The 22,869-nt window shown below is 45.7% G+C and overlaps 1 protein-coding gene across 1 annotated transcript in view; it reads left to right on the top strand.

Annotated features, from left to right (window-relative positions):
- The first annotated feature begins 14,933 nt into the window (after nt 1-14,933).
- USP54 (ubiquitin specific peptidase 54) overlaps nt 14,934-22,869 on the top strand; it is a 56,263-nt gene continuing 48,327 nt past the window's right edge. Inside the window, exons 1-2 of the mRNA XM_056848102.1 lie at nt 14,934-15,080; nt 17,197-17,289. Of these exons, the coding sequence (XP_056704080.1) occupies nt 14,934-15,080; nt 17,197-17,289 (240 nt within the window). The remainder of the gene's footprint in view (nt 15,081-17,196; nt 17,290-22,869) is intronic.

The following is a 22,869-nucleotide window of genomic DNA, read 5'->3' as shown; positions in this document are numbered from 1 at the left end:
CAGCGGGTAAAATGTTTGCAAACGAATAACTTCTGTGATCTCCTTTGTGAAGCTGCAGTGCCCTAGGATTAGTTCTGTGTTGGTGTGTTGTAGCAACATAAAACAGAAGTTCGGTGCCACCTTATAGTCTAAGAACATTTATTCTAGCATGTGCGTTCATGAGTCAAACCTCATTCCGTATGCACGCATTCATAAGGGGAGGAGGATTGAGGACCGAGAGAGTCTTGGTGTGGAGCCAGCCATGAATCTTTCAGGTGTAATTCTCTTTGTAAGGGACTGGAACCGGTTTGATTATTACACATAATGGACGATGGTATGAGACAGCATGTTCAGAGCAGCCAATCAACGTTTCTGAAACGTGAGTTTTATTGAGTAACAGAAATCACAGTCAGTAAGGAAACCCCTGCTCCCTTCGAGCCAGGATGACAGAAAGTACCCTGTTTCTTTTCTGATGACTGCATTTGGATTAGGATTCACTATGTCATATATATCTCAAGGTTTATTCATTCTCTTGCAGCTCTATATAATATTTGTTGTATTTTAAGACAAATATAGCAGCTAATTAAAAAAAGAACATTTGGATTGTTAATTGTAGGCAAGTCGATATACAGCTGTCAAGACAAATCTGCCGAGTTCCTAAGTAAAACTTATTTAGATACCCTGATGCCAATTGTACATTCTCCTTGTAAAGAACGAGTGGCCCAGGCTGGCCCGATCTCATGAGATCTTGGTGATTTGAACCCGGGTCTCCCAGACCCTAGTGTGAAGCTCTAACCTACACCACACTGGCTTTGACAAGGCAGCTGCTGTTGAAGAGTAGGAAGCAGCCAGGCCCGGGGGAGCCAGGCAAGCCGGGTGGCAGCAGGCAGCCTGGTGGTTGCTGCCAGGCCTGGCCCCAGGGAGCCTCAAGGGCCAAAAACGGGGCAGAAGGGACCCTGCCCCCTCCCCCTGCCTTTTACTGACAGCAACCAATGTAGAATGCTGTGGTTGCCGAGCAATGGCCACGGAGGGCTTCCGTTTCTTAAAGCTGCAGGTGCCTCTTTTATCACTCACCTCTCTGCCACTCAGCTCTGCCCCGCCCACATACTCAGACAATTACACTACACCTGCGTAGGTACTCATACCTTTCATGCTGCCACCATTCAAAATCAAAAGAAAAATATTCTGTTGCACAAACTCCAGTACGTTGAGACTAAAAACAGGAAAAGGCACATGTTTATGCAGAGTACGTCACGTTGTATAATGTTTAATTTTAGAGGGCAGTCTGTGGCGGTCTCCCGCTCCCTCGGTCTTACAGATGAGTTCATACGTTCTAAATTTTCCAGTTGCCTGGCTTCTGAGCGTTGGGTTTTCTTTCTGAACGAAGGAACCGAAGGGGGGGGCTCCCCTTGGCCTATTCCTGGGCTCTGAGAAGCTGCATTACAATAAGGGATGGAACTGGGGGCAGGGGCCTGTGGAACCCCTTCTTCCTCCCGAAGGTGGGGGCGGGTTTGGCGCTCGCCCACTGGACCCCTCCTCTTCAGCCTGCCACAGTGCTGCGCTTTCGTGGTGCTGCCAGTCGTCTTCCCAAGTACAGTTTTTATCTAAGATCGGTGGTGTTGGGGTGGGTTTCTGCAGAAGTATACCACTTTGTGCGCGTGCTTGAACCACTGTTGCTTTACAGGCTGTCTTTCTACTGAGTAAGTGAGGCTCACTTCTGGATTTGCATCTCAATTGTCTTCCGCCTGTCTCCTTTTTGTTTTAGGCCGCTGTATGAATCTGGCTGTCCTTTTGGCACGCCTGTCAGTTCCTGTGGACCAAGGGGCTGCACAAGCGCTTGAGCAAAGCCCCTCGGGGAGTTTCTCGCCCAAGTCAGGGAGAGGCGTTTCTTGGGTAGAATCTTGTCTTGTAGGTGAGAGTATTTCAGCTGGGTGGCCGGCTAGAAGTTCTCAGAGACAGAATTCCAGATCCTTAGCTGTTGTCATCCCATTCTAAACTGTTGCCTTTTCAAAACATGCTGCCAGATTTTAATGGTGGAAGCAAAATACAGATTTGGCAAAATGCATTTACCCACACAGGCAGTATTTTTTCTAGATGTGTCATCACGCATGAAATCCCAGTCTAATTCAGTAATAATTCAGTACTATTGCATTGTTTACTGGATATTGTATGCTGTCTAACTGATTCTTTTCTGTATCTTGGAATCCACCTTGAGTCTCAGTGAGAAAAGCAGGCTATAAATGGAGTAAATAAATTAACCTTGGACTTTCTGCTTCTATTTCATGAGGGTGGTGATTTGATGGAGATGTGAAATGGTGCGGATCTATTGTTCTGTCTTCTGCAGACTTCTTTCCACTTTTCCTCCCAAACGCACTAAGCAGGCTGTGGGGAAGGGCCATGGCTCCATGGAAGAGGTCCTGCTTGGCATGAGGAGGTTGCCAGGTTCAGTCCCCAGCATCTCCCAATGGAAAGGATCGGGCCTGAGACCCTGCCCGAGACCCTGGAGAGCCCCTACCACTCTTGAGCAGACAGGACTGGTGTTTGGTAGATTGATGATCAGGCAGATTCATGTGTCCAGGCAGATTCATGTTTGTGATTCCCGTGCGGTAGTTAGAGTGTGGAGACCTGAGTTCAAAACCCTGCTCACCTGTAAAAAGCTTACAGGATAACCTTTGGCCAGTCACCGTTTCTCAATTTTATTTTAATTGATCTGAAAGAATTGCTGCGAGAATGAAGTATGTGTGTGAATCACCTGAGCAACCCTTTAGATAAATGTTGAAATAAAAATAAGAGAATGGATTAGGTGTGTGTCTTTAAATATTTGTGCTTGGCCCTGTTTCATGCAGACATGTGTAGAGCAAATTAAGTGCATGCAATATTCCAGAAGTTTAATGTGTGATCACAGTTTCTCTGAGGGTGTACAACCATTGAGGCTGATCAACAGCAAAACGATAGCTCTGATTCTGACTGGTACTTTATGCTCAATAATGGCCAAGGTTGCTATTTTTCACCTGCCAGTTTCATTTTAATTGCACAATCGTGGTGTATAGAAAGCAAATCCAAAAGCATCCTTACATTAGCTCAGACAGAGGCCGTCTCTTAAAGCTCGCACCCTCCCAAGATCCTTTGATCTCAGTGAGATTGTACTGCTGAGTGGTAGACTTCATAAGATGCACGGTGATCCAAGGGATTATGCTTATTCTTTAGGTTAAGTGTAGAGAGAAGTTGGGCTCCCTACCGTGGAATCCTTGTCAACTGAATTAAATCGTGTTGCTGCTTATCAATGCATGTATTTAGGAAATAAGTCTGCTGTTAAGATTGGTTGCATGAAGCCCTGTTAGAGGCTGTGCTGCAACGGAAAGCGGTCCCGTCACAGCTGTCCTGGTAGCCAAGAAACCACTCTCCTGGTTAAGTGGGTAGAATTTCCCGGTGCTTCTTGGCAGAGTGGGGGGTGGGTTTGTGACAGGCATCTTCCAATCCCCCCCTTCTCCTTTCTATTTTCTCCTTTACTGTTTTCTGCTCTTTATATACGTGGGTTGTTTCTTTTTCCTCATCCTCTCTCCTCTCCATATTAGTTCCTCCTTCTTCCCCTGCTACGAACTTGGCTATTCTCAGTGTGTTTTGTTTGTGGCTTCTTTTGATCCGGCCACCAGCAGCTCTGAAGTTTCAAACCCAAACACCAGATTTCCTGACTTTGGAAGTTGGGGCTTGTGAAGCAGGTTGCTGCTCTCTTTCCTGATAGCCTTCATTTCAGTTGTGAAGTTTTTAAAAGCAGCTTGTAAACAACCATCTGTGTCAATCGTTCCTTATTCCTTTTGCAGTCCAGGTGACTGTAGAAGGATGTAGAGCATGACATGCGAGAGGTAAGGGGATCTTTTATTGGATCAATGTCTGTTGATGAGATAGGAAATAGTAATGAGTTCTGTGCAAATTTAAATTCGTTTTTGATAACCTTAATTTTGCCTTGGTCCAGGCAGCCTTTTTGGGTGTGTGTGTGTGTGTCTTTTCTCCTGCAAAAAATGTTGCTTCTGAACTAAATTGCAATTGTGAAACTCTTTCTGCTCGGCTATGACTTACGATAGAGAGAGAGAGACAGCTTCTTCTATGAAACATTATTGTTGTGCTGCTTATCAAGAAGCTTGTATCATCTTTGCATAAAATGTTGGAGGTGGTGAAGCGCTGACAGATTTTCCCACGTTCTGGAAGTGGGAACTGAGCAGATGGCCCAGGGTTTGAATAAAACCAGCACAAGAGGAAACAGCTCTTCCTCTCAGCCCTTACCTTGAAAGGCCCTAAGAGATTTGCTTCTTAGTTACAGGGAAGGAACACCTGCTGGGCATTTCTTTTTAATGTATGGGACTTTGAGGCTACCAAGTCACATGATTATTAAGAGCACAGCAGGTAACTCTTCTTCCTGTTCTCTTCCCCATCCCACACAATACAAAAATTGCAACTTTTCTACACCATTTTGTAATACACAGTTAAACTACTCTTCCTCACTATTCACTCTTCTATGAAGACCAAGGGCAGTTCCACCTCTCTCTGTGTATGCCACATGAAGCTGCCTTATACTGAATCAGACCCTTGGTCCATCCAAGTCAGTATTGTCTACTCAGACCAGCAGTGGCTCTCCAGGGTCTCAGGCAGAGAGGTCTTTCACATCACCTACCTGCCTAGTCCCTTTTACTGGAGATGCCGGGATTGAACCTGAGACCTTCTGCATGCCAAGCAGATGCTCTGAGCCACAGCCCCTTCCAAAATCTTTTGAGACAGAGAGCCTTGGACTCACATGAACACATGAAGCTGCTTATAGTGAATCAGACCCTTGGTCCATCCAAGTCAGTATTGTCTACTCAGACCAGCAGCGGCTCTCCAGGGTCTCAGGCTGAGGTCTTTCACATCACCTACTTGCCTAGTCCCTTTAACTGAAGATGCCGGGGATTGAACCTGGGAGCTTCTGCATGCCAAGATGCTCTATCACTGAGCCACAGCCCCTCCCCTAAATAAATAAGGGGAGTAAGCAATCTCTGGACTCACATGAACTCATGAAGCTGCCCTATACTGAATCAGACCCTTGGTCCATCAAAGTCAGTACTGTCTACTCAGACTGGCAGCAGCTCTCCAGGGTCTCAGGCAGAGAGAGATCTTTCCCATCACCTACCTGCCTAGTCCCTTTAACTGGAGATGCCCTTCTTTTGTTAAAGACAGGTGTGGTTCTTGCATATTATGGGGAGCACTGAAGCTATGCATGGTGTGAAGGCATGTCTTTTTCCAGGGCGGGGGGTGTTGATATTTTGGTGGCTGGAGTGTGGCTGTCTTAGGGAGCAGCAGTTTCTAAGGGGCGATGCCATAAGAAAATGATGCTGCATCAAGAATCTTCTGCGAAACCTCCATTGTTCTTGACTGATCTCCTCCTCCTCCCCTTTTGCCCTCTCTTTTTAATATGAAGGAGAGGAGGCCTCAACTAAACACTGTTTGTGAATGCTTACTGCCTTATAGTATTTTGATGGCTTAGAAATTGGTGCTTAAGCTTGTGCTGGACTTTAAAAAAAAATCTGTGGGTGAGGAAAAATTGCAGGGCAATCTACTGTTGAAGCATTAAGGAGCAAATGTGCTAACTTTGGTCCTTTCCATGTGTTCTTTGTGTACTGGAATATGCGAGAGTTACTGTCCTTAAGGCATCGGAGCAGGGTTGCCAACCTCCAGGTGGTGGCTGGAGATCTCCCACTACAACAGATCAGTTCCCCTGGAAAAAATGGCTGCTTTGTACGGTGAACTCGATGGCATTGTACCCCACTGAAGCCCCCTTCCCAAACCCCACCCTCCTCGGGCTCCACTCTCAAAATCTCCAGTTATTTTCTAATCCGGAGCTGGCAACCCTACATCAGAGGTCGAGGTGGATTTGTCTCTGGATTACTAACATTCCTATGAACAAATTCTTTTACCAGAAGTAATTGAAGAAGAACTGAAGCATGCTAAGGGTTTATTAAACTGATACGGCTGAGTGTAAATTGTCTTTTAAGCCCATGTTGTCTCAAATCACCTGATTTTGTTTGTATCTTCCAGTGAATCATAAAATTTGCAAAAGGGCATGCACGTATGTTGTTTCTGTCTCCTTTGCCCCAGTCTGTCTGCTGTGCTTGTCTGAAGCCGAATTCTCGTTGCGTGGCCCCCGTCCACAGGCAGAGCCCCTTTGTAATTAACAGTGTGTGTCCCGCTTTCCATCTCTCTCAAGGTCATGCTAAGCAGGGTGTGAAAGAAACTCCAAGGCATAGATGTTTGTTATGTTTCAAGTGAAGATAATAGAGCTTGATATATTAATGATTGCTAACAACACAACTTGTTTTATAAGCCTCTTTCTCACATAAAATGCCATAACGTTATGCAAACGTGTGTGTGTGTGTACTCCTGCTGTTTTAAAAAAAATCCCTGTGACAAATATAAGTTGAAAATATGGTAAGACAGTGAATAGGGTTGCCAGTGCTTGAAATAAAAACGATTCTAGTGCTTGGGCAGGGCCCAGAAGCTGAGCTTGCATGTCCATATGGGCAGCCCTCCCAGAAAATGTTCTGCTCATCTACACTGTTCTGCCACTGCAATACCATCCATGTATAACGCGTGACACCCCACATCATCCAGGCCTCGACTCTGCCACAGTCACAGAACAAGAAATTATTGGCATAATGATCAAATCACTCAAAGTGGGGGCGCCACAATCCTAATACTTGGGTATATATTGTATGGTCAAGAGATTAAGCATGTAGGAAACTCACCTGTTCACACGTACGAAGCGAAACTATTAAAGTAATTAATGGGAATGGGAAAGTAAGTCTTTCTTCATACAAGTCACAAATGTTATAACAAGAGCTGTCAGGTGAAAAATCTTCCAGTACTTTTTCTTCTCCGTGGAAAATTTTCCATCTCTAAAAATTCATTGTTTCATGAAACAAATATCAATGAATGGATGCCTTTGCCAGCAGAATATTAGATAAGCTTGGCAGTTTCAAAGTGGTACTGTAATGTTTTTTAGGGGACTATTAGAAGAACTATCTGAGAGTGTACCATGTATGTTTTATTGATTAGTGAATCGGGGAAGGAGGTAAATGCCAAAGTACTTGTAATAATCCAAATAAATCGGGTTGTGAATTCTCCTGATTGGTTCTGAAGTCAAATTAAAGTCAAAGGTAAAATTTGTATAGGTATGCCTCTTCTCCCACAATGGAAGAGATATTGCAGTCACCAGTCTGATATGAATCTAACTGGTACTGCAATTAAGAGCGACAGTGAAACTGAGATGCCCCAGAGACCCTCCGTGGCAGAGGGTCAAATTGTGAGTGGACAACCACGTCCCTGGCATATCTTGCTCAGTTCTTTGCATGTGCTGAAAGTCACGCGTGCAGTTGTTTTCAGTGCCATTGAGTCTCTTCTTAAATTTAAACTACGTAAGGGAAGTGCATGCGATATGGTCTTTAAGTTTTATGGGTATTTTTCCAATGAAATATATTTCACATATTTTTTATCCCCCCCCCCAATCAAATATATAAGCTCAAGTATTTATTGCTGTTGGGAGGTAACATTAACCTGAAATCGTCCTAACATTTCTTTACTAAGTCAAAATAAGTATGCTAACAGTGCATTCCTAAAGCGAGTTACTCCAGTCTAAGCCCATTCATTTCAATGATTGAAAGGAAAAGGGATTCATGGTTGTACTCTACCCCTCTACACCACGCTGGCTCTCATGTGCCCATCAGGATCATATTGCCTAATTCAGCCACCATTTATAATTATTTACAACCATGAATCCCTTCAATCCTGTGCATCACCCTGAGCTTACCAGAGAATGAATGCTATCTAAATCTTTGTTTCCCCACTCCTGTGCGTGATGCCAGCTGGGTGATTTTGTGCTAGTCACACTCTCTCAGCCCCACCTGCCTCACAGGGTGTCTGTTGAGGGGAGGGGAAGGTGATTGTAAGCCAGTTTGAGTCTTCCTTAAGTGGTAGGAGAAAGTCGGGATATAAAAATCAACTCTTCTGCTGCTTGTGCTGCTGCTTCTTCGACTGGCCCACATTCTTACGGTGTTGGTGAAATGCCCACCAAATAGTTTTGGAGTGTTTCTGGACAAGCAAGTTCTTCCATCAGGTGCATAGGTTAGTTCTTCCATCAACCTCCCCCACCCCAACGCTTCCTTCAGGCTTGCATTATCAACCAGTTGTGTATCCAGGGAGCAGTAGGAGGCTGTATTGCAATTGCCCACCTTCATTGCGGATGACTCATTTCCCGGCTTGCTGTGCGTGGCCGTCGTGGATCCCTGTCTTCAGTCCAAGCATTGTTACTTGTTTCCGGATTCTTTCTCCCTCGCTGTTCACTAGGTGGCCTTTCGAATCAGCCACCCGGTTGGGCATTCGCTTGCCAAGTAGAGCGGAGGGGTTTGGAAATGTAGGAAGAGGGGGGGAAGCTGGTCTGCGAGGGGGTTTGTCCAAAGGACAGACAGCCAGGTTGTTGCGGCGATGTTCCTGGGCCAAAGAGGCCTTTGGCGGCTCCGTCAGTGGAGAGAGCAGATCCCCCAAATGCCGCCTCTGTTACTTTCCCTTCCCTCTCAGCTTTGGGGCAAGGCCCCGCCTGCCTGGGCCAGCTGAGGAGTTCAGCAGGAGGGAGCTGGCAGAGAGTGGGGCCGCCATTGCGAAAAAGAAGAAGAAGAGCTGGTTTTTATATGCCGACTTTCTCTGCCACTTAAGGGAGACTCAAACCGGCTTACAATCACCTTCCCTTCCCCTCCCCACAACAGACACCTTGTGAGGTAGGCGGAGCTGAGAGAGCTCTAAGAGAGCTGTGACTAGCCCAAGGTCTCCCAGCTGGCTTCATGTATAGGAGTGGGGAAACCAACCTGGTTCACCAGATTAGCGTCTGCCGCTCATGTGGAGGAGCAGGGAATCAAACCTGGTTCTCCAGATCAGAGTCCACCGCTCCAAACCACTGCTCTTAACCACTATACCATGCTGTGAGAAGAAACAGAGACCCTCCCCCTTTGCTGTAGCCTTTAAAGAGCAGCCTGGTGGCAGCTACGAAATGAAAGGGAGGCGGGTGGTGGTGGGTGGCTGGCGTTGGCCTCCCCTGAGTCAGTGAGAGGAGGTGTCTTCCCCTGCACTCCCCAGGAGAGGTGAGCACCTCAGGCCCCGAAGGGAATACACCTGGGCGGAAGGGGCCATTGATAGGCTAGCTTTGCTTTTAGTCACGGTGATGGCATTTGGAACATGTTGCTGGTTTTCCTAACCCTTTAAAAATGTCCAGTAGAAACCAGAGGGAGTGGAAGCTTCTCGCTGGGAACAATTGAGCTAAAGATTTGCTGCTTATTCAGAAATCTGTAATGTAATTAATTTAAAGTATGAAAGTGGCCGTTGCAACAACTAAGTGGACATTTCTTTTCCCTCCCTTGCAGTCCTGCATTTCCTGGCTCACCTCCCCCCCCAACTGTGGGGGTCTGCAGTGTGGCTCAAGGTCGTGCAACGTGACACTCATGTTACGTGTATCTCTCAGCTATGCTAGCAGTGTATCTGATAATCTGATACAAGGTGGGGGATATTGAATATGTGCATTACTAAGAAGCAGCCAGGACTAGCTAATTAATACCTATGGCTGTCTCGGAAGAAGTTGTGGAAGAAACTCTTTCTAGGTCAGTTTTCCATGGGAATACTTTGGAAATATTCCCCTGACTTTAAAAGCACACGGACACCCACACCCATAAATGAGTTTAATCCAGTCTTTGAAAGGCCTTGTTTCAGATATTACAGTACAATCTCCCCCCCCCCCCGGAAACAGGGTTAGCGTTGGATGGAGGGGGCTCCTTCCTGCCTCTTGACAATGAGGGTTGAGCTGGGGTGTCCGCCTGGAATAGGACCCTGCAGGTGAATCCCCTGGTTTAATTTTTTTTGAAGTTGTTGGGTCCAAGTGGCAGGGCAAACCTGGATCAGTTGCTCAGGCGGTCGTTGTAGTGCTTTATCGCCAGTCTAGCTGTGCAAGGAGAGTTCGTAACAGAGAGGAAAACTGAGTGTGAGAAATATCAAATGGATAAAACGGCTTTAAGGTCGCTGAGCAGGCAGGAAAGTCTCGTTTGTGGGCGGGAGCCGCTTCCCTCCTGCTCACCCCGGTGGCCTGGCTTTGTCCTTCTCCTGGGCTTTTTCTTCCCATTCAGAGGAGGATTCTTGCAAACAAGTATTGCGCGATGACCCGGGCAGCAGAGCTTAGGGTTCTGTAGGGCAGCGAGGTTGTTTTGCTTCGTTTTTTGATAGACAATTTCATCTCACCGCGGTGTCTGTGTCACAAGAGTGCAGAGGTAAGAATTGTAGAGCAACCTCCAGATTAGCGGTCATGCAGTTTAGAATGGCTGATTTTAAAATAAATATAACATTGCTTTCTCTATGTTTCTGTTGCCCCACAAAGGCAGTTTTTGTAGGAAGCCTTTGAACCCTGCCCTGTTTTGTTTATGGCAGCATGTTAGAGGGAGGAAGGGGCTGAGACTAAAGGAAACTGGGTCTCAGTGAACATCTCTAGAAGAGGAGGGGCTGCCTTAGAGTGGTGAGGCAAGGGGGGGGTCTGTTGGTAGCCCCTTCCGCAAGGCCCGGTGCAGTTGCTAGAAAAGAGAACTTTGGTGCAGCCAGGATCACCTTCGAGGCCGACTGCAGGCCTTGCCAAGCCGTCAGTAGGTCAAAAGGCCTCTTTCTGAGCTCTCTACGCAACCAGTAAGAGGGATCTTGAAACATGAGGTGTAAATTTAATTTGTAAGCAATTCTGAGCTTAAGTTCTTAATTTTTAAAAAATGTGTTTTCCGTGTATGTGCCTAAAAACAAATTGCAGTCACCACTTGGCTGCAAGAATTAAAATGGTTAAAGTATAGTACACTTGTATTTTCATCATACATAAGGATGCGCTCAGTACAATGACAGATTTATTTATGCTATTATGTTGCTTGACTTGCATCTGTTCTGCTTCTTAACGCATCCTGTATTTTACAAAACATATTTTACAAAACATATTTTGTTTACTAGATGATTAACAGTCTCCTTATGATGTTTTGTCACGCTGGGGCAGTAGAATTCATTCATAATACTGCAGAGGAGAGGCCTTTTGGAAAATTGAGGATACGGTAGTCCAACTTGTAAGTTACATGGGCACATGTTCCCTGGCAATAGATGGTCAGGGATAATACCTTTTTTGCTCACTGTGCGGTTGGGCGCAGGAGTATAGTGTCTTAGAAGGTATCCCCAGTACTCATTTGTAGTCACCGTTGACTCTACTCCTCATCTGAGCGTAGAGTGAGGGCTTCCTGTGGAAAACAGTGAGCTGGGCCCTGGAGAGCGATCTGGGACAGAACGTTTTCCAGTACTGTGTTTTCCCATGGAAAATGTCCTACCCCACATACGTGAACATGATCTCTGTTAATCTGTTGTTTGGGTTGTTGTACTGCAAATCAATTGTGTTGAGTGTGGGTGTGTTTGCTGTCAAGTCACAGGTGATTTCTGGCAACCCCAGAGGGGTTTCAAGGCAAGAGACCTTCGAAGGTGGTTTGCCATTGCCTTCCTCCATGGTCATGGCCCTGGTATTCCTTGGAGGTCTCCCGTCCAAATGCTAGCCAGGGTCAGGGCTGAGAGTGTGTGGCTGGCCGAAGGTCACCCAGCAAGTTTCCATGGCCCGAGTGGGGATTCGAACCTGGGCTTCCCAGATCCTAGTCCAACACCTTAACCACTACATCACGCTCACTCTCATAGCCCCAGTGTTTGTGCAGTTCTAGGCTACCAGGTGGTATATTTGCCTTCTTTTGCTAATAATATGAAAATATTTAAATTATTTATTTAAATTGGAATTGGGAAACAATTTCCAGTTCATATTTTCCCAGACTAGTATCATGACTAGTAGCCATTTTAGACTAGTAGCCATGGATAGCCCTCTCCTCCATGAACATGTCCACTCCCCCCTTAAAGCCTTTCAAGTTGGCAGCCGTCACCACATCCTGGGGCAGTTAGCTCCTTGTTTGCATTCCCAGGCATTTTGGCTGTCGTCTCTCTGTCAGAGGTCATCTCTCTTCCGATGCCCCCCATGCCTGCTTAAAAGGGAGGAAAGTTTGCTTATTACCTGCATGTTAGTATGATTGTGCGTAAACTTGCTTACGGAAGAAGACGGAGTAGCCTAGCAGTAATTATGTTGGCTTGAGAGTGGTCCTTGAATAGTCAGAATTCTTTCTACCTTCCTGTGTGAAGTCTGCATGCTGTTTTTATTTTAACTTGCCAGATAGGCTCTAAGCAGAGGAAGGAGGCATGTTCTGGTAGTTGCTGGTTGGGGGAGAGATCTTATTATTTATTTATGTGTTTACTTTATCATCCACCTTTCTCACTGAGGCTCAGGGTTGGTGTACAGTGTAAGTCTGTACAATTGGAAAGATGAGACATCTAGTAAGCAATGTAATAAGACTAGGATTACAGAAATCTGAAACAAAGCATAAAGTATGACATGTTACACAATACAGCAAATTGCAATTAATAATGCAATTAATAATAGTAATAAATAATTCAGCTAGAGCAAGGTAATACATAGAGCAAACAACCGTAGTTTAGGTCACAGTCCCATTCCCTTTATAAATGTGCCTTCCTGAACCAGTTTGTAATAATATAGCCTTATTACTTTATAAAAATGCCCTATTGAACAGTTTTGTTTTATGTAGTTTGTAGAGTGGCAGAAGCGTGGGAGCCCTTCCTGCCCACCTGGAAGTCAGTTTCAGGTGAACAAGGGCCAGAGGTTCGTCTGTGAAAAACTTGCTTTGGGAATTCTGCATGAGGCGAGGAACATTAGTTCTAGAATGCTCTCCCTGGACGCGCGTGAGCCACCAGCTGATCCTCGTTCTGTGTTTGTTCTGAAAAGAATGCAGAATAATTTTAGAGATTAGCATTGTTCTTGGTTCTCTGCTCTTTGTATTTCAACGTAGTACAAAGTTGTAAGGTAAAATCGTATGAAATACAGCACAGATAGGAGTGGGGCAGACATTTTCCCACACCTTTCATGTCTAATTATAATGTCCTCATTTGAGCATTGTTTTTGTGCGTTTGATGCTCCCCCCCCCCCGCCTTAGTGTACCTGTAATTAACAGGGGTATATTTTAATGAGTGGCAGTCATTAGATTCATCAAGTGCTACTTGAGATGGCTTTGAGTCTTGAAGAAAGAGTTGGGTTGGTATTTGGAGCTGCTTTGAAACAATTCTTGCGTGTAGTTGAGTGTTTAGGAACGCTGCAGAACTGGTTTGTTCTGAGTCTTTATACTGACGCTTCCTAAAAGAGTGTTGATAAGTAGCTGGGAAGCTACATTGAGGGACGAGGAATGGCTCATTGAGAAGCTGGATTTCACTTGTCCTGCTGCTCAGGGGCAGGGGGGAGCAATCCTAAGTAGGGCTACCCATTTTAGTCAGTAGAGCTTTACTTCCAGGAAAGTGTTGTTAGGACTGCAATCCCTGAGATTTAAGATGTATATAATTTGATTCGTAGGGACGTGAAATGAACGAGCAAAATCCCCTTTAGAAGATGGCACTTGAGGGCAGGGTTACCATCCTCAAAGTGGAGCCTATACTTCTGAGAAATACAACTGATTGGACTCCAGACGACAGGGACCAGTTCCTAGGGAGAAAATGGCAGCTTTGGAGGGTGGACTCTATGGTATTGTCCCCAGCTGAGGTCCCTCCCCAAACTCCCCCTCACCAAGACGACCCCCCCCCCCAATCTCTAGGAATTTCCTAACCCAGAGCCAGCCACCCTATTCAAGACACTAGTAGGGCAGAACCAAGGAAGTTCACAGAATTTGAGAATCTGAAATAGATTGTTCTGGAATATGTTCTCTTTTCTGACATAAATCTTGGTGAGCTGATTTACATGAAAACGTTTTTCTTTTCTTTTTCTTTTTTTGCAAAATGTTGTGTCACAAATGGCCGTCTAGAAACTCGAAGAAGAGTAAGTGCACGATGAGAGATACGGTAGCCTGTGTGCCTTCTTAAAATATTTAAATTTTCCAGTAGTCATAGGAAACCCAAGCTTACCTTTAGAAATGTCTGCAGCACCAACGGAGATGGCCCCTCTGGGCTGCCATGGGGTTTTTCTTTTGCCCCTGAGTTTCTGGTAGGAGGTGAGGTGACGGCGCTGTTCTTGGCAGAAGAGAGCAAAACCCAAGTGAGTAATTAAGTGACGCAAGCTTTTGATTCTCTCTCTCTCTCCCTCTCCCCCCCCCTCTCTCCCTGTACTTTCTGGCACAGCCGGGCATTCCACTTTCAAGAAGACGAGTGCGGTAGAAGAAGCGGCTCAAGTTGTGTGCAGGAAGTTAAGCGAACTTCAGGAAAGGAGGACCTTCCCTACTCAGAGTAAAGGACATCGTTCTGGAACCGCTCCTTTCTTGGTGTATAAGAAGCCCAGTTGCCTGTATCGGTGCTCCAGTGAGGAGCAGCTGACAAGAGGCAATCAAGACGTCGGTGTTGGTTTGCCTGCTCTTTTCTTGGCGGGGTTTTGCTCACGCGCCTGAGAAGGTCACAAAAGAACTACAATAAGTCATTTTTACTTCTTCCAGTCTCTTGTTGATCTCCAGCAACCGTGCTGTTTGCAGAAGTGTTCCACTGAATTAAAAAAAAAAAAAGACTAAAGGATGGTACCGCTGCCCATGGATTATTGAGCTTGTTTTTCATCGATTTAGATGTTAAGGCAGGTGCTTCCCTGCGTGAGATGCACTGTTCTAGTGGCGTTGACTGGATTGAAAGGAAAAAATACAAGACATATATGTAGCCTCATGAAGTGTAGGTGAGCAATCTGGAGAACAAAATTTTGTTTGGGGATTGCACAGCGTCATTCTTGTGCTGAACGAAAGTGGCGCCTGATCAGAATAATATCCAGGAATAAAAACACCTGCGTGCTGCAGAGCTCGATGTGAAAGATGTCTTGGAAGAAGAACTATTTTTCTGTGGGACGGGGCGGCGTGCAGGGAATGTTCACACCACGCAATGCAACATCCATCGCACCTAGTAAAGGCCTCAGCAATGAGCCAGGGCAGAATAGCTGCTTTCTGAATAGTGCGTTGCAGGTGAGCGGTCTGGATGAACGTCTGTCTGCCTGTCTTTCTGTGCACGTTTCCTCTTTCCTTTGTTTCACTCAGCTGTGCCTAAAATACGGCTTGAGAGCATCTATGAAAAAAAAAAGCAATTACACAGAAATGTTGAACGCTGTCCCAACCCATCCCCTATTGATCCAGGCATAAGAGTGTACTGGTACAATGAAATGTTTTCCTCTGGGATTTAAGTCTTCGTATTGTATTTTGCTACCATTGTAAAAGCACATACTTTGAAACTTACATAGTTTCAAGCGGGCAGCTGTGTTAGTCCGCAGCAGTAGGACAAAATACTAGTCCAGTGGTACTTAAAAGACGAACAAACTTTTCAGGGTAAAAGCTTTCGTAAGGTATGTGACGAAGTGAGCTTGACTCACAAACACTATTTATGCCCTGGAAAATGTTCTAGGTCTCTCAGGTGCTACTGGATTCGTATTTTGTTTTAAAATGTACCTGTCTTTTGAATGTTTAGGTAGGGTAGGATCCATCGGATGAAAAAAGGCACATGGAAATCTGTTCTCCTAGTTCTGCATTTTCTGTTATTTTAGGTGTTCTGTAAAGAAAGGTGATGATTTTGTGCAAGTTAATTAAGAACAATTTTGAAAATATTTTCAAAGAGTTAATAAAATATTATTTAGGGATTACCTATGATAGAATGAGAGAGATTGGGGTTAACACTGGCTCTTGACGTTTTGCCTTTTAAACAAATTGCCTTGTGAGAATCGTGTTCAGTAAGGAGGACTGGGTCCTATATTACACACCCACTAATATGATTTGAAAGCTTATTGCTTGATAACAAACACTTATTTGTTAATAGTTCTTTGGATTAATTGAGCAGTGTGTTTGTCCACTGGTAGCCAGCATTCTGGCTTTATAGGAAGGGATGCTAAAGTATATGATCATACTGTTTGTTCAGGAATACTAGCCACTGCACACTGCCCTGAGCACCATGGAGAAAGTGTGGGGTAAAGATCGATATCCATCTCAGTGGTAGAACCAGGATAGTTGTTCGATTGATTATTCTTACCTCTTAGCTGTTTAGGTTATAAGTAGAAGAAACAAGGCAGCTCATAGAATGACTGCAAGATAAATAACCTCGTGTTGGTTGGGGACAGAAATAAGAGTAAGGGAGACTATAATAATAATAATTAATAATGTATTAATACAGACACTGACCAGCAAAAACAAACAACCAAGCAAACAACAACAGCCACAATAGATAATAAGAAAACCACAACAGCAGCTACCACTGGGGGGGAGACTATTGCGTTTGTGTCTGGCAGTTGCCCCTGTTTCCATTTGTTCTATAGATTGAGTCATATTGTTTTGTTACGTCATTATTAGGCCATAGCACAGGGTTTATGTTTCACGGAAAAACTGTTGCGTAAGAAGCTCAAGACAAAGGAACGATTCTTTGGTTGCCTAGTCTGGAACCCGAGCCTGGTGAACAGGTTACGGTTTTATTGGTGCGCCCAGATCTTGACACTGGAATGATACAGACCCCGTTTGTGAAACGGAGCATATTTTTCTCGAACTAATTCACAACTACTTTGTAGTTCTCTCCCCCCCCCCATGATATTGATCCTTTAAAACTGATGAAATGGTTAATGAAAGAGGTTAGGAGATGGTTTTAATGAGTGAGGTTTGTTAATGTGTTCAGCTCTTGAGATCCTGTTTAAAACTAGATCCTTGCTCAGCAGAAAGAAAAGTGTTTATGTATCTTTGTCCACATGGAGTCCTCAGGAGTCACCTTCTTTGCATTTTGAGTGCATTGTACTTCATCCGCTGAAAGGTTTAAGATTTCTTGAAATAAATGGGCCATAAAGGCAGGGGTGGGGGTACCAATGCCCGGACTAAGAAGTTACAGAGGTGGTGGGAGGGCCCGGGAAGTCACAAACGCAAGCAGGGTCTGGCATCCTTTAGTTCATGCGTAAAATGACGGATGCCCATTCTCTGTTAGGTGCTATCAAATCACCTAAATACTTTTAATTAATTTATTATTTGTCTAATTTTAGCCAAACCTTCTTGTCAAAGCATTCTCCTGTTAATTTAAAAGTAACCAAATAACCCATGTTCTGCTTTGCTTTTATAGGTTCTCTGGCATCTTGATATTTTTCGACGCAGCTTCCGACAACTTACAACTCACAAATGCATGGGAGATTCCTGTATATTTTGTGCTCTCAAAGTAAGCAACATAGGGAATGAGGGGAAAACTCTCAAAGTCCACGTTAATAGTTCAATCTAAGTACAGCATCAAAAGAGAAAGCCAGGTTAGATGCTCCTGGAAGAGAGAGAACAATATTACAGCAGCCACAGCATTTGATAATTGTAGGGTTTGTCTATACTTCAGGTAGTGTGTGCCCCTGATAGATTGGGCGGGGGGGGATTGTCAGGTATAGAGATGCATCGGCCTTCATGTTTTGCCTCCATCCTTTGAAAAAGATGGTTGGGGCAATGAGATGTGGTTGAACAGCATGGGATGGAGCTAGAACAAAGTTGCAGCCCCCTGTCTCATAGGTGGTCCGTTTTAATTTGTGAAGTGAAATTTAACACAATGGACGTAAAGTCTAACTGCTGGTCAACGGACTGAGAGGCATGTTGGCTTTTGTGGGTTACTGTAACATGAAAAATAAGATATTAAAAGTTAGTTCCTTTCTTTGTCAAAGAGTGGTAGCTTTCTGTTGCACTGGAAATTTCTCACTTTTTAAAAAAATCTCATAAAAATGCCTGTTATGATATAATGTGCAAAATTACAGTAAACTGGTTAACTGGAAGATGGTTAATCAGCAAAAACTAACAAGTAGATTCCTAGTAGAAACAAAGCCTCAAACACAACAACTGAACAAATTTCAACATGTTGAGTGTTCAGAATAAATAAGAGATCACTATATTAAATGTTGTATGGAATGTGATGTTATAACACATTGTGTATAATTGTGCTCTGCAGAAAATGACTAATAGAGCAATCCTGAAGGGTGTGTGTGTGGATGGCCTTAGGAGCCAGTGTGACCCCGCACTGCCGTTAGTGCCGCTTGCGCTGGCTAAATGGGCACTAACTCTGGCGCAGGGCCACTTATGCTGGCGCTGGGGAGCCACACAGCAGGGCCACGCACAGGCACTGGCACAGCCACCGCAGCATCATTTCCCTGGCGCAAGGGCTTGTGCAGGCGCCAAAGGGGGCATTCTGGGGGGTGGGGCTGATTTTAATCAGCTCTCTGAGCCCTTTTGCCCTGGGAACACTCCTTTTTGCCGGTGCGAACATGCCCTTGCAAACATGGTGGCACAGCCCTGAAAACTGCATAGAGCAATTTCACAGGGTTTGGGGGAAACGGAATTTTTGGCTTGCTGCACCTGGCCAGCAAGCCGCTCAGGAGGCGGTGTGGCGGTGCTATCTCCAGGACCCACTGCGACTACCCCCCCCTTAGGATTGCGTCATAAAAGAGAAGCTTCAATAGCTTCTTCACCAAGTTGGTCAAGCATAGAGCGGACCAGTGAATTTTTGTTTAAATAAAAGCAGGCCACAATTTGGTCTATAGTACAGGAATAATCCATATTTGATTTTCTAAAACAAAGATAATAAAAATAGAGGATGGTCCTAAAAAAAAAATCTGGCTGGTCCATATCAGAGAAGACAAGCCTCATCCTGCATAGGATGCCCCTAAACATTTATTTAATTTTTGTCCCTCCTTTCCTCCCTATATATATAATTCTCCACTTCTCCATTTTCTCATCACAGCAACCCTGTGAGATATATCAGGGTGGGGGAGAATGACTGGCCAGTGCGTTCCTTGTAGGAATTTGAACCTGAGCCTCCCCAAGTCTAATTGATCAGGGCCCAGTGCTGTGAATGAATGAATGGGTAAACACCTTCCTGCCTCCTCTGTGTAGAATTCATGTTCCTAGTGGGTGGTGTCGGGAAAAGAGGGCCTGGGGCTAGCCTGTGCAATAGGCCTCTGGAAGGGGGGATAGCTTGGAATTTTGAAAAAGTTATTCTCAGTTGGTAACCAAGAGGATTGGTAAGAAGAGGGGTCGAGCAGCTAGTACAGTGATGGCGAACCTTTTAGAGACCGAGTGCCCAAACTGCAACCAAAAACCCACTTATTTATCGCCGAGTGCCAATGCGGCAATTTAACCTGAATACCACCCCCAGAGGGGGCCCAGAGGGAGAGGCTAGGGTTGCCAAGTTCCTCTTCGCCATGAGTGGGAGGTTTTTGGGGTGGCGCCTGAGGAGGGCGGGGTTTGGGGAAGGACTTCAGTGCCATAGAGTCCAATTGCCAAAGTGGCAATTTTTTCCAGGGGAACTGATCTCTATTGGTTGGAGATCACCTGTAATAGCAGATCTCCAGCTAGTTCCTGGAGATTGGCAACTAGTTCCTTAGTGTTTTCTCTCTACATATCAAGACAAATGGAAAGGTGTTTGGAGGATAGCTTGTGGGCACTTCAAAGGTGGAATAGGACTACACACCCCTCCGCCCGCACAGACCCAGAGGGTGCCGGAGAAGCCGCTGGAGGGAAAGAAGGAAGAAAGGAAGGAAAGAAGGGAAGGGAGGGGGAAAGGGAAGGAAGGGAGGGAGAGAAAGAAAGAAAAAGAGAGAGAAAGGGAGAAAGAAATGGAGCAAGGGAGAGAAAGAAAAGGACAGAGGGAGACAGAAAAAGAAAGAGGCCATTTATGCATGGGAGTTTTTGCCTTGGATTTGCCACTCGGTGGGGCTCGGCGGCAGGCTTGTGAGAGGCGAGCAGGGTGGGGCAGAGGGCGCCTCCTTCGCACCCACCGACCAGCCATGCCCCTCCGCCCGCACAGGCCCAGAGGGCGCCGGAGAAGCCGCCGGCCATGCTGAGTGTGAGCGCTCGGTTTCTGTTCCCCGCTCTCCCACCCGCCTGGCTGGCCGCGCACACTCCAGCGGCGGCAATGGCGGCAGCTTCTGTGGGAGAGTCCGGGGGCCACAGCCAATGATGACGGAGGTTCCCCACCCCTGGGCTACAGCCTCCCCCATCCGGGGTGGGGCAGAGCCGGAAAGGCCAGCGGCTTGGAGGAACAGTGCGTGCCGGCAGAAAGGGCTACGCGTGCCGGAAGTGGCACCCGTGCCATAGGTTCGCCAACACGGAGCTAGTATTTGGGAACACTTGTTCTTACATTGCTGGCCTTTAGTGAACATTGGGGTTGAACTTAGTTCCCTGTTCTTCTGACTGTGTGCCTTGGGTCACTTGAGACCATTTTTGTTTAGTTGACAAATGAGCAGTTGTTGTTGTTGCTTGTTTTCAGAATTGCACCTCTGATCTGGTTAGACCTCACCTAGAGTATTGTGTTCAGTTTTGGGCACCACAATTTAAGAAAGATGTAGACAAGCTGGAACGTGTCCAGAGGAGGGCAACAAAGGGGGTTACCGCACTTTGTATTCCCAGCGATGTATTAAGAGTTTGAAAATGTTATAAAAAACATCGCTTTAAAAGGGTTTTTGGATACCACAGCTAATAAATGGTTGGAAGACGTCTTCACAGCTAAAGGGGCCAAACAAAGTGCGAACAGTATTTTTTATAACGTTTTCAAACCCTTAATAAATCGGTGGGAATGCATAGAAAGTGCGAACAGTATTTTTTTATAACATTTTCAAACTCTTAATACATCGCTGGGAATACAAGTGCGGTAACCCCCAAAGATGGTGAGGGGTCTGGAGACCAAGTCCTATGAGGAAAGGTTGAAGGAGCCTGAAAAGGAGAAGACTGAGAGGGGATATGAGAACCATCTTCAAGTACTTGAAAGGCTGTCATATAGAGGATGGTGCTGAATTGTTTTCTGTTGCCCCAGAAGGTCAGACCAGAACCAACGGGTTGAAATTAAATCAGAAGAGTTTCCATCTAGACATTAGGAAGAATTAGAGATGAAGAGTTAAAGCAGTTCCTCAGTGGAACAGGCTTCCTCAGGAGGAAGTGCTCCTTCCCTGGAGGTTTTTAAGCAGAGGCTAGATGGCCATCTGTCAGCAATGCTGATTCTGTGATCTTAGGCAGATGATGAGAGGGAGGGGCATCTTGGCCATCTTCTGGGCATGGAGTAGGAGTCACTGGGGTGTGGGGGGAAGGTAGTTGTGAATTTCCTGCATTGTGCAGGGGGTTGGACTAGATGACCCTGGTGGTCCCTTCCAACTCTATGATTCTATGGTTGGTTGTGAGGGGCGTGTGCTCAGGGCTCCTTCTTTTTGTCACCCCAGCTGCCTCAGTGACTGCAGGACCCAGTGAGGCGGACGGAACACTGGAGCTGTTTTCTGATCTGGTTTCCCTGTGGGGGGGCGGGGGGGGGAGTCTGTCGGGCACAGTCCTGGCTTTCTGTATTCATCTGCTGCATGACTTCAGACTGGTGTTTATCTCTGCAAAGGGGAAGAGGGAGATGGAATTGGTCTGCAGTTCCTAAGGGTGCCACGAAGAGCGTGTTGGCCTTCCAGGGAGTATCATGCCAGGAGGTAGGACAGAGAGTGTTTTGTTGTTTGTGGAGAAGAATGAAGCATTGATTTGTAGATTCTCTTAGAGCTTTTGTGTTAGAAGTTTTTCATATGCAACAAAGGCCGGAAGAGTTCGCCTTCTAGGCAGAAAGGGTGTTTTTCTTAGGAGAAAGCCAAGGTACACAACACTTGGATTGAGGTCAGGGACAGGAACTTAGCCAGATTGTTCTGGTGTTAGTAAGTGAGTCAATACGGTGTAGCCAGAATGGATTTTGTATATGCTTTGGTTTCTGAAGCTCTTCAGCAATCATGGCCACCTTCATATTTTACCCCAGAATGTCCTCCATGAGGCCTAGGTGCTTCCTTTGCTCTCTGGGGAAGTTTTAATCTTTTTCCGGGTGCCCAATCTGCTGCTAGATGGCCCACTGCATGTTTGTGCCATGGAAGCTGCAGACTGCCAAGGCCAGGAGAGCCAGTGTGGTGTAGTGGTTAAGAGCGGTGGTTTGGAGCAGTGGAGTCTGATCTGGAGAACCGGGTTTGATTCCCTGCTCCTCCACATGAGCGGTGGAGGCTAATCTGGTGAACCGGGTTGGTTTCCCCACTCCTACACACAAAGCCAGCTGGGTGACCTTGGGCAAGTTACAGCTCTCTTAGAGCTCTCTCAGCCTCACCTACCTCACAGGGTGTCTGTTGTGGGGAGGGGAAGGGAAGGTGATTGCAAGCCGGTTTGAGACTCCCTTAAGGGGTAGAGAAAGTCGGCATATACAAACCATCTCTTCTTCTTCTCTGCTCTCGATAACGAGAGCGGGTGCCACAGACATGATGCTATGGGAGCAGCTACTACTCGGGCTGCTGGACTAAGAAAACAGAGGGTGCATTTAAGGTGCTTACATTTCTCTTTGCATCTCCTGCCCTCCCCTGGTCCTGTCACCTGCAGTTTACTTGCCGTCGAGATGAAGGGCAAACAAAATGGGCCTGTTTTAGATCATTCAGGAGTTTTTTTTTTTTAGTTTTTCACATTTTGATCCAGAAGGGTTTCTACATTTCAGTTTATTGCTCACACCCCTCCCCAAAGAGGAAGGGTCCAATACGTGTTTTAAACCACCTTCCTTCTTTTCTGTACAGGATTTATTTTTTTTATTATGAATGATGTCTCTGCCGCTTGCTTCAGAGGCGTTCAGAGACTGAAAAATGATATTCCAGATCTGCAGGGTTCTGCAGGATTTGAGTGGTGGCGCTTCCTTGAAAAGTTCACTCTGTTGGCATCACTGTCAGGCATAACAGTAAACTAGGGTTTTATACTGTATGAAAAAACCCCTGTGCTAAACGCA

The sequence above is a fragment of the Euleptes europaea genome, chromosome 4, assembly GCF_029931775.1.
Source record: "Euleptes europaea isolate rEulEur1 chromosome 4, rEulEur1.hap1, whole genome shotgun sequence".
Taxonomy (NCBI): Eukaryota; Metazoa; Chordata; class Lepidosauria; order Squamata; family Sphaerodactylidae; genus Euleptes; species Euleptes europaea.
This window is presented reverse-complemented; position numbering and strand designations above follow the sequence as displayed.